General features: G+C 50.5%; 1 protein-coding gene across 3 annotated transcripts in view; it reads left to right on the top strand.

Moving 5' to 3' along the window:
- ALPK1 (alpha kinase 1) overlaps window positions 1–14,013 on the top strand; it is a 30,554-nt gene that overhangs the window by 6,029 nt on the left and 10,512 nt on the right. For 2 of the 3 annotated variants that reach the window (XM_041396835.1, XM_041396833.1), the window contains exons 2-4: window positions 124–224; window positions 4,593–4,775; window positions 7,652–7,806. In XM_041396835.1, the coding sequence (XP_041252769.1) occupies window positions 4,661–4,775; window positions 7,652–7,806 (270 nt within the window). In that variant the 5' untranslated portion in view covers window positions 124–224; window positions 4,593–4,660. The remainder of the gene's footprint in view (window positions 1–123; window positions 225–4,592; window positions 4,776–7,651; window positions 7,807–14,013) is intronic. The other variant, XM_041396834.1, reaches the window with a different exon arrangement.

The following is a 14,013-nucleotide window of genomic DNA, read 5'->3' as shown; positions in this document are numbered from 1 at the left end:
TTATTGAAACCTTTGCTAAGTTATCAAGAGAATGGTTTTTTTTCTTTTTTTCCTCTTTTATTTTTTAATCCCCTCCAGCAGCCAAATCCAAAAATGAAGCTGAGCCTGTTATTTTTTTACCAGGAGTGGCAGGAAGGGTTCCAGAAGGCTCCTGCACAGATCCACGGGAGGGAGAGCAGCCGAGGCTGCTGTGTGGTGTGCACGCTCCCCCTTACCTGCTGCAGGTAAAAACACCAGCCCAAATGTTCCACTGCTCTCCCAAAAAAAACCTGCAGCCTCCTGCAGTTTTTCCAGTCTCCCTACAGAAAGCAGAGGGAGGTGGAATGCCAGAATACAGAGCGAAGGTGGGACTGTAAGTCCGAGAGATCTGTGCCATGATTTCACCCCTTGCCTTTATTTAGCAAGGGACTCTTAAGAGCCTAAAGAGCTTCCCTGAAAACGAGTGTGGCTTGGTTAATCTCAGAGTGGAAAGGCCACAGCACACCGAATTAGGCTGGAGGGAAAAGCTGCCAGTGCCAGCTACTTGGATGGAAAATGAGCTGCTGGAAAAGAAACGCTCTGAAGCACTTTGGTTGTTAAAATTGCTGGTGGGAGCAGGCAGAGGAGAGCAGGGTGCAAAGATGGACCAGGATGTGCCAACCTGATTGCCAAAGGGTTTCAGAGTTGGGCACCTCGTTTTCTTTGGGCTCAGTGTAGCTTGAGAGTGTTCTTTCATTTATCCTCCTCCCTTTCCCTCCTTCCTCTTCCCTAGTTTGCCTGGTGCACGGATTTTGCCTTTTCCTTTTAGGCATGAAGATCAGCATCGTTTGCACGGTGTCATAATGACCAGAGTGCTTTGGGATTAGCAGGCAGGAGAGCAAGGCAGAGCAATGAAAGCAGGGCTCCCATTCCTGGTTCCAGCGTAACACTTAAAATAATTAAAATGTTTATTTGAAAGTCAAAGCAGCCTCAGCCATAAATAACTATCCATTCCTCGATTGATTGTGTGGAGTCCCAACCGAGAGCTCTGGGAATAAGGTTTATTTGCTCCCTGTTGGGATTAATCCATAAATGTAGTCTCCACATGGAACTCATCAGGTCTTTGCCTCCTCTTCATTAGTCTCCCTGGAGCTGGAGGGTACCCTGAATAAGATGAAAATTAGGATAATATATTTTCAGAGAGAAAAGGCCTGGCGATCTCTAATTTGTGTTTCAGGACCATAATGCTGTGGAAAATTTCCCAAATGGTGTTGTCTGAGAAACCACTGCTTGTTATCCTTGCTGCATTTGAAGTTTGAATGCAGCAATTACATCTTCTTTTTCTTAAAGCCTCCAGAGCTAATTGCAGTCTTAAACCGGCTAGATTGACTCCCAGGCTTCCTTCCACCCATGGCAGAACTTAAAATTCCTTTCTCTTGACAGATCTTTTGGTCTTCTAGCCCAAGGGCTCTGAAATGTCACAGTATGGCCCATTTCTTATTAAAGAGATCATTTCTCTGTGTCCCACCCAATTCATCCCTCCATCCCTCTTGTCCTGAACCCCAGCCCCAATTAGAGGGAACGACAGAAATGTATTTTCTCGTCCCCTGAGACCTTTGTAATATTTTTTTTTCCACCATATTTGATGCAATGTGTTATTTTAATCCAGGCTGCAGTCAGAAATGGCACTGATTTTTTTTTTCCTCGTAATTTCTGTTTTAAAGTGTCTTAACGATTACATCAAGCCTTTAAAAGCTGGTTTTGCCCAAAACATCAGTGTAGCAGCTTTCCTGTCACCAAGGAGTGCTTAAATCCTCCATCTGATGCAAAATTGTTTTTATTACAAGTTTCCAAAGAGCATTTTTAAGTGCATGCTTAGGAAACATTTTTACCCGGGCAGTTCTGCAGCGAGTCATGCTGCAATTTTCACCACTTCAAAACCATCTCCTTAAAGTGCCACTTGTTGGGATTTAAGGGAACTTTGGGAAAGCTGATTAGCAACCATTGAGAGGCTTCTAAAGGCCTCCAGAAGTTTTGGCTGTTCTGCTCTCGGGCTTTAGGCTCAGGTCCCCCTGTGTTTCCCCAGGAAAACTGCGTGCCTGGTTATTTCCCCCTCCCAGCTGTCACTCAAGGCCACAGCTGTCACAAAACACAACTTGCGAGGTGGCATCTGTGTAAAGGATGCTGATGTGCTTCTCAGAGCTCCGTGGTGCATTTGAAGCTGGTTTTATGATGCCACTCATTGTCCCCGGTGGTGGGTCTCAAAAGGCTCTCTTACCCTCTGAGCACTAATGTACAGTTTATTGCACTTCTCCCTGTGGTCCCAGCGCTCCGGTGTGGCTGCTGCTGTGAATCATTATTTTATTGCTCCGTGTCCTTGCTGTTTATTCTATTCCTTGGAAAAAATGTACGTGAAGGAAAAAAATCCCTTGCTTGCTGACGTGCGTGGATGGCTGCTAGGGACCTGGCAGTTTCCCGGTGAGTTAAATCCTCCCAATCCAAGGAAGCCAAGTGCTGCTCTTCCACACTAATTTGAGCTTCCCTGCTAAGTCCTGGCAGCTCTTTGTGAGAGTGGCAGCTTGTGTGGCTCACAAAGCCACGGGGCCCTCCTGCCTGCAGCAAAGACCCGAGCAAGGCTGGGCTTAAAGGTCTGAGCTGGGGCTCTGGGCTGCAGCACGGAGCAGTGGAGCACATCCCTTGGATGCTCCTAGAGCCACGTTGTTTTTTTGTAAAGGGAAATATCCCGGTTTTTGCTGGCCTTAGTGCACCTTCACAGCAAATGGTGGGCATTTATTTGCAGGCTGTGAGGTGGCAGCTGAGCACAGGCTTTCTCCAGCGTGCTTCTGCACGCTCCTGAGCAGTTTCCAGGCTCCCACAGCGGATCCAAGGGCAGGTGTAGGTGTGCTTGGGAGACGCTGGAGTGGGCTCCCTGGAAAATGAGATTTTTGAGAAATCAATTACACAAAGGAATGGAGGCCGGGCCAGATGGCAGGGATGCTTCATCCCAACCTGGGAGGTACTCCTGGGACGGCTGCAGGCTCCTTCCCACAGGGTTGGCTAATCAGATAAATCAATTAGCAGATGTCAGTGCAGTTAACAGAGCAGGCCACGCTGGCATAGGTGTGTGTTAGTGTGACTGCACTTTTCTTTTCCCTGGATACCCAGCAGCAGGACCAGCTTGTCTAGACCAGGCAGGGTGGAGGAGAGGGCTCTGCTTGCTGGCTGTCATTCCTGGGTTCAGAGATGTGTCCCTCACAGATCCTTAGGGAGAGGGGACCTTCATGAACTGGGATGTGGACTTGCACCGTGAGCAAATCCCATCGTTGTCCCCTTTTTTGGATTCATCTTTGCCAGCGGCAGGTAATTCAGCCCCATCCCCTGGGGATGGACCATGCTGTCTCTGGCCCCATCTCCTTTTGCTCCTGATGGGAGCCCCTAAAAGGCTTCTGTTCCTGGTGCATCCACAGGGATGTGATCAGCACCCAGCCATGCTCAGCTGGCTCAAACCCTGCAGAGAGTGGCCCTGGTGCCTCTTACTTGGAGCTAAAAAGATGGACAGCACTTCCTAGGTTTTCCTTCTGCTTCTGTCCGTGCCTCTGGCTGATCTCTTACTTGCTCCCAGCTTCTCTTATGTGCTCATGCTCCTTCCCTTGTTCTCCCTTTCACAGCTACTTTTTAAATTCCTTCTTGCTGTGACATTTGCATCTGCAGAGTCAGTCAGAGCCCCACTGAGGGGCTAGCTGCTGCCTCCAGGCTCTTTGCTGCTGAATCCCATCTTTCTCCCTGCTCCACCTGCCCCTGCACGGCAGCTCTCTGATCCTCTCTGCTTTCGCATGAGTGCCTCTCTTTTGCCCTCTGCTCTTCAGTCTGGCAGCTTGCTCCTGCTCAGTGCCCTTGGGAGCACGGCCTATCTGCCACCAGCTCCAGCACCCAGAGATCCCAGAGCCACAGCAGAAAGGGGGGGAAAACTGCCTGGAAACATTTTAGCTGCAAAAATGCGAGTGGTTTGCAGCCAGCAGGGCAAACTGTGCCTGTGTGTGTGTTGTCCTTTGCACTCCCTCCTTCACTGCCATAGTGTTTTCCCAGTTTTAGATATATTTCCAGTGAGGCTGCTCCTGGCTGTATTGCTTCAAGCTGCAGGAACAGTTTTCTGAGTGAAACCATCATCAAATCGGTGGGGGAGGGAAAAAAACCCAAAATATTTATCTTGTGCTTAATGTTTGAAATCTGCCTGAGCATTCAGCAGCTACAGATGGGAATGGATTTCCTGCATCACCACTGGCAGTGTCCTGAGCACCTGGAGGAGAACATTCACCCACGGGGTGGCATCCATCCCAGGCTGGAAGAGAAGGTCTCCGTGCTCTGGGAAGTGCACACAGCACGCTCCTCTCTGCCATTCCCTCCTGGCTGGAGAGGAATTTGGCACAGCCCCGCCGGTCACCTCCCTGCTCGGGATGTCAGGGCTCCACTGTCGAGCCCGTCCTGTCTCCCGCAGCTCAGAGATGCTCCCCGGGAGCCTGCAGTGACTCCACACCCTCCTGATAAAGTGTTTTCCTCTCTTTCCCCCCTTCTTGCGCCTTTGCCATAACCGATGGCACTTCAGTTAATCATTTCCCCCCTCCTTTGTCTGCCAGGTACCTCAGCCTCCAAGGAACCCTTTTCACTGGGAGCCCGTGTCCTCTCCCGAGCCATCCATCGTGCCATGGAGGGGCAGAGCGCCGTGGCCGTGCTGCTGCAGGAGTGCCAGCGAGCCCTGCACACCGAGCTCCCTCCCGCCCCGGCCCCGGCGGAACACCGGGAATACCGGCGCTGCCAAGGTGAGCTCTCCCCTGGGGAGGCAGCAGCTCCCCCCGCCAGCTCGGCCCTGCCCTATTTTTCGTCTCCGTGAGTGTCAAGAGATGCCTGGATTTCGAGGCCGTGAATGGGATGCAGGCAGGGGAAGAAGTGCACTTTGTTGCAGTGAATTGCTGTCAGTTCTAATTTTAGGCTTCAGTAAACATGAGGCTGTAAGGAACAGTTTGGTTTGGGAAGAACAATGCCCAAAAGTTTGCTGATGCACATAAATTTCAGTTATTAAAAAAAAAAAAAAAGAGAAAGGAGGAAAAAAAAAAAAAAAAGGATGCAACTTCTGAATAAGGGCACACATTTCCTCTCCTTTCATAGGAACTGGGGGAGGGCCCTCTCTGTTTGTCACTTTCTCCTCATATATTAAAGAGCTCATTGCCCGAATCTTTTTCTTGTAAAATGTGCGTGACCCCTATAAGTGGTGTCCAAGTGGAAAAAAAAAAATTAAAAAAAGAAAAAACAAAGAAAAAAAAAAAAACCCAAACTTTTTGCAATATCCCTCTTGAAAAGAAAATCCATGCTGGCTAAAGTCTGGAATAAATAACCAGGAAAGGAATTCTGGCGCGGCTGCGAAGGGAGGATTTATGATTTCCCCACTGCAGGTTTCCCTTTGCGTGCCACATCTGCGGCGCTGCCCGTTCCCCGGTCCGGTGTTAATAATGTTTCGTTCTCGCCGTGCTTGAGTGGCTCTGCCCCGACGTTAATGCGATCCTTAAACCCCTTTGTTCGTCCCGGGGCGCCGAGCCGTTGGGAATATGTTTTTCCGAGCATCCTTGTTCTTGCTGGGAGGTCAGCTGCCTTTTCCTGAAGCACCTAAGTCTGTTTGCGCTGGAGGGGTGGCGTGGAGGTTTCTGTTATGGATACTGGAAGATTTTTCTCTCTTCTTCTTTTGTTTCCAACAAAGGGCACTTTGTTTCCTCGTCGCAAATTCTTTTAGGTTTTATTGTGGCTCCGCAGAATAGGCTCTTGAACTCCTAATCAGGTAGAGCTTTTTTTTCCCCCTCCCTCATCCTCCTCCCTCCTTTTCTCCTATTAAATGCCACAAAGTATGAGAAATAATCAGTTTAGTTCCAGATAAGGTGAATCAGTGCCCTTATAATCACCCGATTGGACACGGCCCTTCAGGTAAACTGCTTGAGGAAATGGGCCATCAGAGCCTCGAGTGCTGCTCGGGCTTTTCCCATCAGCTGGGAGGAAAATACCCAGCAGCGGGGTGGTGACAGCGACATTAATAACTGCTGGGGCTCTCTGCCCGGCTCTCGGCTTCGGGGGGACCCTCCCGGAGCAGGGGCCGAGGGGCTTTCCTCGCCCCCCTCTCCTCCCGGGGCTGCCTTTGTTCCCCCCGGCTTCCTCGGACCTGCAGCGGGAAGGACTGGAAGCCGAATCCATAAAAACCACGGGGAGAGGAGGAGCACATCTTTATCTCACTTTGGGTGGGTCTGGATTTCTTCTTTATTTCTGTTTTAGGCTAGAAATCATCCCAGTCCACTTCTGTGAGCGCTCAGCCTTGGTGAAGTCATGAGTTTAAATTGCCAGCAGTGAGAACAGCTCTCTGTTGCCAGGGCAAGCTCTTGTCCTTGGAGCTGGATCTTCCTTAGGAAAAGACTCAGGCAGTTCAGTCTCCCCTTCTACGTGGGAGATAGGTCCTTCTGTACAATAATTTGTTCCTGGTGATGAGGTGAATATCTCCGTGCTGAGGTGGATATGTTCCTGATTTTCCAGTGTGAGGGAGGCAGCAGGAATTCCTCTCCCCTGGCACTTGGCCACCTTGCCATGGCATTCAGGGCTGAGCCCCTTCAGGCACCAGGAGGATAAGGAAATTGGGCTTTACTTTGAGCCAGGGTGTGTAACGGGAAGGTTTCCAAACCCCACGTTTCCTTGGGATGGCAACAAGTGAGAAAAGGTGGGCTGGAAAAAGCAGGAACATTGTAAACCTGACTTTTTTGGAGGTGGGCCCTAAATGTCCAACTTCCTGTTTCTTCCCAGGGAAACCACACCTATGAATGTGCTGCAGTGCTAGCATGGAATATTCTTTTTATGAAGTTAATTTTCTACAGTCCCTGCATAAAGGATTGATTTAAAAATCTGTAGCAATGCATTTATTGCGTTGCCTCGTTAAAGCAGCGATGGTCTCTGAGCCGGGCTTTTTTTTGGGGGATTAATGGCCAGAAGGGGCCAGATCTGCAGCTGATGATCACCATTAACCCCATCTGGTCAATAATCTTTGTTAATCCACTTTTATTGGCCAGAGAGGCTGCCCAGCACACCCACATCACCCCTGCTGCAGGGAAAATGAAACCTGGGCTGTGGCTGGAAGGAAGGGGCAGATCCAAGCCCAAATCTCAGGCTCTGTGCTCCTTGCAGTTGTTTCCTTAGTTGGATCAGGTTGGAGATCCACCCAAAGCTGATGGAGTGGCTCGGGACCAGTATGGAGAGGGAGCAGGGCAGGACAAACTGCCCAAGATTTTGTGCTTAATGTTCATTACAACCCTTTGGATTTCTGTCTGGTTGCCATCTAAGGCTTATCCCCCACATTGGAAGTGGCTTTCCAGGATGGCTCTGCTGCTGTCACCTGAGCAAAGGGGACAGACAGGGAGGGACACACGGAAGAGGTTCCCTCCTGCCTCTTCACGCTCAGGCAGCCACCAGCTTCCTGCTAAAAGCCCTTTTAATGTCTGGAGGCTCCCATTTCCCTGGAGGGCAATGCAGCTAAGGGGAATGGATGGCAGGCCAGCTCTCCTGCCCTCCCCACGAGGCTGAGAGCTTTGGGAGCAACTGGGAGAAACCTTTTGGAGGGGCTGCGGCTGAACCTGCTGCAATACCCTCACCTGCTCTTTGACCCTTTCAGCCCTGCTTCCCGAGGAGCTGAGGAGCCTGCTGGAGGAGGCAAAGGAAATGAAGTGGCCCTTCGTGCCGGAGAGGTGGCAGTACAAACAAGAGCTGGGCCCAGAAGACAAAACAAACCTGCAAGATGTGATCAGCGCCAGGCTCCCTGACCTGCTGGTACGGAGTTCCACACAGCTGGGGTGTAAAATGTCCTGGTGAGCTGCTCAGGGGGTTTCACAGGGCACTTCTGGTTCTGTCTCCACTGAGGTGTTGCTTCCCTCTTCCCTGGCATTGTGACAACACTAAAATGCCAAATGTTCACATAGTTTTTTTAAAAAAAACAACTCACCCATTTGACAAGAATGCTGTGCTTGGTTTAATTCTGCTCTGCAGGTAGGTCATGAGGGTCACTCTTGCACAGTTCCTCCCCTGCTCTTCTTCCAGTAAAATTACCTGGCAGAATCCCTTTGAGGACCAAAGCTGACCAAAACCTAGGCAGGATAGGCAATGTGATTTCTCCTGTGAGAGATTTCTCCTGTGTAAGGAGCTGCAGAATCCCAAAAGTCCTTGGGGATCCCATCCCTCGAGGTGATGAGTTTGAGCTTAAAGATTAGGCGGTGGCAAGAAACGTGGATTGCTTTTTGCTTTTCAGATTTTCCTGATTTACCCTTTTTCCATGGTAAATGCAATACCTGGGCTAAGGGCTAAATAAAGGAATAAAGATGAGCTTTGTGAATTTTGCGGGGGGGTGTTTTTTTATTCCCGTGGTCCGCGTCTGAAGCCAACTCCATCCCGTTCCTGCCTGTTGGTAACTCCGAGGTGGCCAGGAGATCTCACCTGCCCCGGGGAGCCCTGCCTCAGTGAGGCCAGCAGCTTTCCTTTGGGAACAGCTGTGATTCCTCAGTGGAGCAGTGGGAAGCTCGGCAAAGGCACTGCAGGGCTGGGAAGTGGCAGCCCCAGCGTCCCCAGCTCCTGGCGGGGCTCCTGCATTTCCCCGGGGAGCGGCAGCTCTGGGCTATTTGTTTTCTCCCTCCCTTTGGTGTGTGTGGCCCCAGACAGAAATTTATGGCAGAGGTTGACCTCCTTTACAATCCCAGCTCGGCTCCCTGTAACTTGGGAGCGTTTGTGAGCTCCCTCCCGGGATAAGCACCTGCAGCAAGCTCCCCGAGAGACCTGGCTAGATGGGAGATTAATGCGGCTCTAATGGTGGGGCAGCGTTTGCCGCATTATGCCCTCTCCCCAGGTAGGTGGATCTTTTCTGGGATGATACCAATTATTTATTGCTGAAACATCTGTTGATAACTGCAGCTGCCCTTGTTGAACAAAGCCTATCGTGGGGTCAGGGACTATAGGGACCTCAAATCCTCCTCCGTGCTAGTTTTGGGCTATTCACCCACACCCCCTGAAGTCCATTGGCTGCCGTTGTCTCCAGTGTTTCATCCTGCGGTGGAAAATACTTTGTAAACGTTGTGCTGCCTTTGCCCATGTGCTTTGAAGTATTATTTCATCTTCGTCGGTAATTTATATTCCAGCGCCATTGTACCATGGGAAAAAGGGAAAACCTTTTTTGTTTTCCATTTAATTGTAGATAGACTGACATTTTGACCTGTATTATTAGTATTAGTCAGGAAAAGGGATTTTTTTTCTTCCCCCCCTTCATCCATTCCTTCTCCCCCCTCTTTTTTATTTTAAATAAAATTTCAAGGCAGAGCAAAGGCTGCCTCAGTTCTTTGAATAAAAAGCTGGGGGGGAAATGAGGCTGAAGAGAAGTGATTACAGTGTGATGAGGAAAGATAAAAGTCCGAGCAACTTTTTTTTCTTTTTATTTTTTTTTTGGCATGAGGGACAGAAGGATAATTTAATTCCCCTAAGGACAGAAAAAAAAAATTAGCCTTTATCGATTTATTGTTCGTAAAAAGAAAAGAAAAAAAAAAAAACCCTTTAAAATTTTTTTCCCCCTCTCTGTTTATTTTAATTTGCCATGCTCAGAATAAGTTCATAAACCGTGATTCATTACATTTAAGGAGCGCTTTGAGGGCCGGGAATGAAAGGCGCTTCATTTCCATAACACCCTGGCGGAGCTGCAGCAGGCAGCGCCGCTCTCCCGAGGATGTCTCGCTCTGGGAGGGGGCTCAACAGCTCCATGGGACCGCCACAGGGAGTAAGAGGATTAAGGATGAGGCTTCAAGGCTTTGCCTCGTCCTTCTCGGCTCATGGGGAAGGCACAGCCACCTTTTCCAAGCGTTCTCCTTCCTCTTTTACTGAGGGATGCTCAGCGCCTCTCTGCATCCCAGAGAAGGTGCAGGGTTTGCTTTGGATTTTACTTTTTTTTTTTTTTTTTTTCTGCCGGGATTCACCACCCAAAGGCCACCACAGTGACAAGCTCAACGTGCTGAGGTTTTCCCCGTTTTCCCGGCAGGTTCCAGCCAGCCAAGCCCCCGTGGTGGGAAGCTGCACTAAGGCCCAAAGGGTGATAGCAGCATCTCTATCCAAAGCCAAAACGGGGAAACAGTGGGATTTTATTTTATTTAACAAGGCAAAGCAAAGTCAGAATTGTCACAGTACGTCCTGGCTGGCAGGGATCAAGAAGGAGGGATTATTTTTCCTCTCTGAATACCACATGATCTCTGGGGTTCGGGATGGGGCTGCACATCCCAAAGGGAGGCTGCCAGGGGTGCCCTTCCTGCAGCTCTCGGCTTTCCCAGGAGATGGAATTAGCCTAATGCTCGGCGAGCAGCCAATAGAGGGCAACATGCCCATGTCCAGGGAAGCTTTGATCCCAAAAAACCTGCTGTGGCTTCAGCTGAAGGATGACTCCGTGCACGCACGTAGTTCTCATGCGGGGTGGTTCGTGCCACATTAATATTTTAAGGGTTTTTTCGTTTGCAAACCCGTAGTGATGATGTGGGGCTTTGCTTCATTTTTATCACACCTATCAGTAATTCCTGCCTCCGCTCATGGAGCAGGATCTGCTGGGATGTGTACGATGGGAATACAACAGGAAAAGCCTCCAGGAGTGAGGCTGCTCTGGTCCTGGGCAGGCTGGCTCCATCCATTGTGGATGGGGGAGCTCGGATCCTGGCCCTGCTGGCACGGCGTCTCCCGGGATTTAACGGGAATATGGAAAGGAGTGGGAAATACGGCTCTGCAGCCCTTGGCTAATTAGGTGCTGATGGATTGCCATTAGGGAGCCCATTCCAAGGGACTGTGGCCCTGGCTGTAGGTGTGTGCGGGGCCTCAGGAGCAGAAAAAAGAGCTGAAGCCGAATTTCCTTTTCTCCTCCTTCTAGCCGTGGGTGTGGTGAGAGGAGAATTCAAGCCCTAAATCGTAGCCCTGGGATCTCGGTAGCTGAGGCTGACCTTTTGCTACCTGCCTCCTTTAGAGCCCCTCTTGGGTGATCCCAGTGAGACGGAGAGTGGTGTGAGGGATGAATTCCAGCCGGAATTTTGTGGACCACAAAAAAAGAAAAAAAAAAATTAAAAAGGGAAGCTGGATCCCGGGTTTGTGTAGGGCTGTCACTTCACTTTGCTCGTGGGTAGGATTTACTCCTGCCAGAGGCAGCCTCCTGGAGTATTTACCACTTTAAATGTGTTTCCTCAAGTGGATCGATGTTTTGAGGACACGGATTCTGGGAGGAGTCTCTCATATTTTTAGATGTTAATGATGCTCTTGCAGTTGCTCCCTCAGGGGGGTTCTGTCTCTGGTTTTGCTGTATTGAAGTATTAAAATATCTCCTTTTACTGTGCCACAATAGTTTATAAGTGGTCCAGGACAAACCAGGGCCACAAAACGATTGACACCTCTGTATCTTTGGTACTAGTCAAGAGAGGAGCCCTGCGTGTGACCACGGTCCCCCAAATCCCTGCTGCCCTGTTGGATCCAAGGCCCCCAGGAACATCCCTTCCAGCAGCTTCCTGGGCACTTTAGGAGTTCTCCTTCTGTCCTCACCACAAAATACTGCTGTTCTTTTTCCTTGAGGGAATCAGGAGTTATTCCCAGCCTTGGACTCGGTGAAGCAAGGGTAAGCTTGGCTGTAAAAGCTGCCCCAGTCTGAGGTGATTTGAGCTGCCCCTATTGGACCTAACGCTGCTGCTGCCTCTGAATTCCCAGCTCTCCGCTGCCTGCAGGATGAATAACCTGAGATAATTAACAGGGAGAATTCTCATCAGCTCTGAGCCGAGAGGGAAGTGTGCAGGAGCTGCCTGGACACTTCGGTTTTTATCCATCCGCAGCGCGACCATCCCGTGTCCGTCCTGCACCTCCAGACACGCTTCCTCCCGCCATCCCCGGCCTGGTGGGAGGCAGAATTCCCTGCTGCTTGTGGAGTGGGCTCTGACTGCCAGCTGAAAGGCAGGGCCTGATAGAGAAGTCCCGCTCGGTGACAGCAGCTTTGGTCTCTGGGAACTCTCGGGAAGGACGGGCTTTGCCGGCGGCGCGTGGGGTAAGAGGGGGAAAGGCTCCAGCCCCATCCATCGCCGCCCTGGCTCTGTGTTTAATCTGACAGGGGAAAGAAAACCGGGCAATTTGTTAGGGTTCAGTGGAGTGCTAACTAGGAGCAGCTCCTGGGAGAGGACTGGAGCACCTGGAAGTGCCTGTGTGCCTCCGAAGCTCCCGCCTCACGCACGGAATTAGAAAATTCTTTGCCGGCCGCTCTCGGTTTTGTGGCTTTTTGGAAAGGTTTTAAAGCTCAAGTGAAACTTGCACAAGTGAAACTAGGACGAGTGGGTGCCAGCAAACACAGGAGTCCAGAGCACCCACAAAACTGTGGGGAGGCTGAAAATCAAATCTTTCTTTCCCCTGCTTTTAATCACGCTGTTTGTAGAGGCGTTTTTCCAAAGGGGATCCTCCTGAGCCCGCAGGCCGTGGAGGAGGGCTTGCCTCTGGGATCTTGGCTTTATAAAGAGGGCCGAGAGAGTGGATTAAATCAATATTTCATTTATTTGGCCTTGTAATTCCTCTTCCATCAGCTGCCACATAGAGATTTCCCCCTATTTCCTTCCCCTCCTCCTCATCCTCATTTACTATGCACCAATAATTTCCCTTTGACGCTTTCCTGCCCGTCCTAGTGCCAGATGGCCCCGGTTCTGAGCTTCTCCCCTCTCTCGGGAGCGGCCCCCATTGTCAAGGCGGAGGAGGCGTCGTGGCTTTGAACCCAAAGCCGGGACCCGAATTTCGGGAGGAGCGGGGCGCGCACCCTCCCTGCCGCTCGGAGAAAACCCCGCTGGCCCAAGGGCTGCTTTGCATCTCCCCCGGTGCTCCGTGTATAGAAATCCGGAGCAAATTTAATTCCCCCGCCACCTGATTCCACTTCCCGAGCTTCCCTTTGTGCCGTAAACTCAATTAGGCAGATCCATTTCACGTCGCGGGCACAGATGTGAAAACAAAGTGCGCGCCCACCTCGCTCCGTCCCCCTCTCCCTCTCCCTCGGAAGCGGCAGGGAAAGTGAGTAAATCTGCCTGGGATGGGGCAGGCTGAGGCACCGCGGCTTTCCCAGGCTCTGGGAGCCCGGCTCATCCCGGGAGGGCTCCCTGTGCCCTGGGGGTGCTGAGGAATTCCCCAGCCACACGAGCTGGCAGGGAATGAAAGGAGCGGGTGTTCATTTCTCCGTGTCCCCCGCCAAGGCTGACACGGAGCCGTGGCGATGTGTGCCACACAGCATGCCTCCCAAAAAAGGGGGGGGGAAAAAAAAATAAAATAGCCCCGTTTCTCCCCCTGGCTTGACTTTTCTACATTTTGTGTCCATTTGGGTTTGGAGAGGGACACAAGAGGTTTCGGCATTGAGCGGGGAGTTAAATTATGCAGCTGCAAGACTGCCAAGCCCTTCAGAATAGGATGCTTCGTTTAGATTTTCCACAATGCTATTGAAGTGCTTATTTTCCTCCTGAAGAGACACAAACAGATGCAAACTTCTGTAAACACTTTAGAAATGAATTCAGTGAGTTTGGCCTCTCAGCAGTGCTCAATAGCTGACAGAAAAATGTCTAATTAGTGCAAGTGGAAATAATAGGGCCACTTGGATTCCTTCCATCCTCCTCCAAGTCTACTTTTCCTAGGAACTCAAAGGCCCTTTTGTTTGGTAGGTCACCCTCTCTCAGGCTTTTGTGCTCCGATCTATTAAAGGAAGAAGGGGAGGGGGAAAAAAAAAATAGATTAGGCGATGCTCTGCGCTTAAATATATGGCCTGTTGATGAGCATTTGGAATGGCTGGTTCGCAGTGTCAGTTTACAGGTGCTTGGAGAGGGGGATTCCTCCATTGTTGGCCGGCACAGGCGGAGTTGTGCCTGCCGGAGCTTCAGGAATCCTTTTCAAGTGCCATCCTCTTAGAAAATCCAACGAGGATGGGGAAAGAGGGAGAAAAAAAAAAAAAAAAGAGGAAAAAAAAAA

The sequence above is a fragment of the Onychostruthus taczanowskii genome, unplaced genomic scaffold (assembly GCF_017590055.1).
Source record: "Onychostruthus taczanowskii isolate IOZ18803 unplaced genomic scaffold, ASM1759005v1 scaffold131, whole genome shotgun sequence".
Taxonomy (NCBI): domain Eukaryota; kingdom Metazoa; phylum Chordata; class Aves; order Passeriformes; family Passeridae; genus Onychostruthus; species Onychostruthus taczanowskii.
Note: the sequence above shows the minus strand (reverse complement) of the source record. Positions and strands in the feature narration are given on the sequence as shown.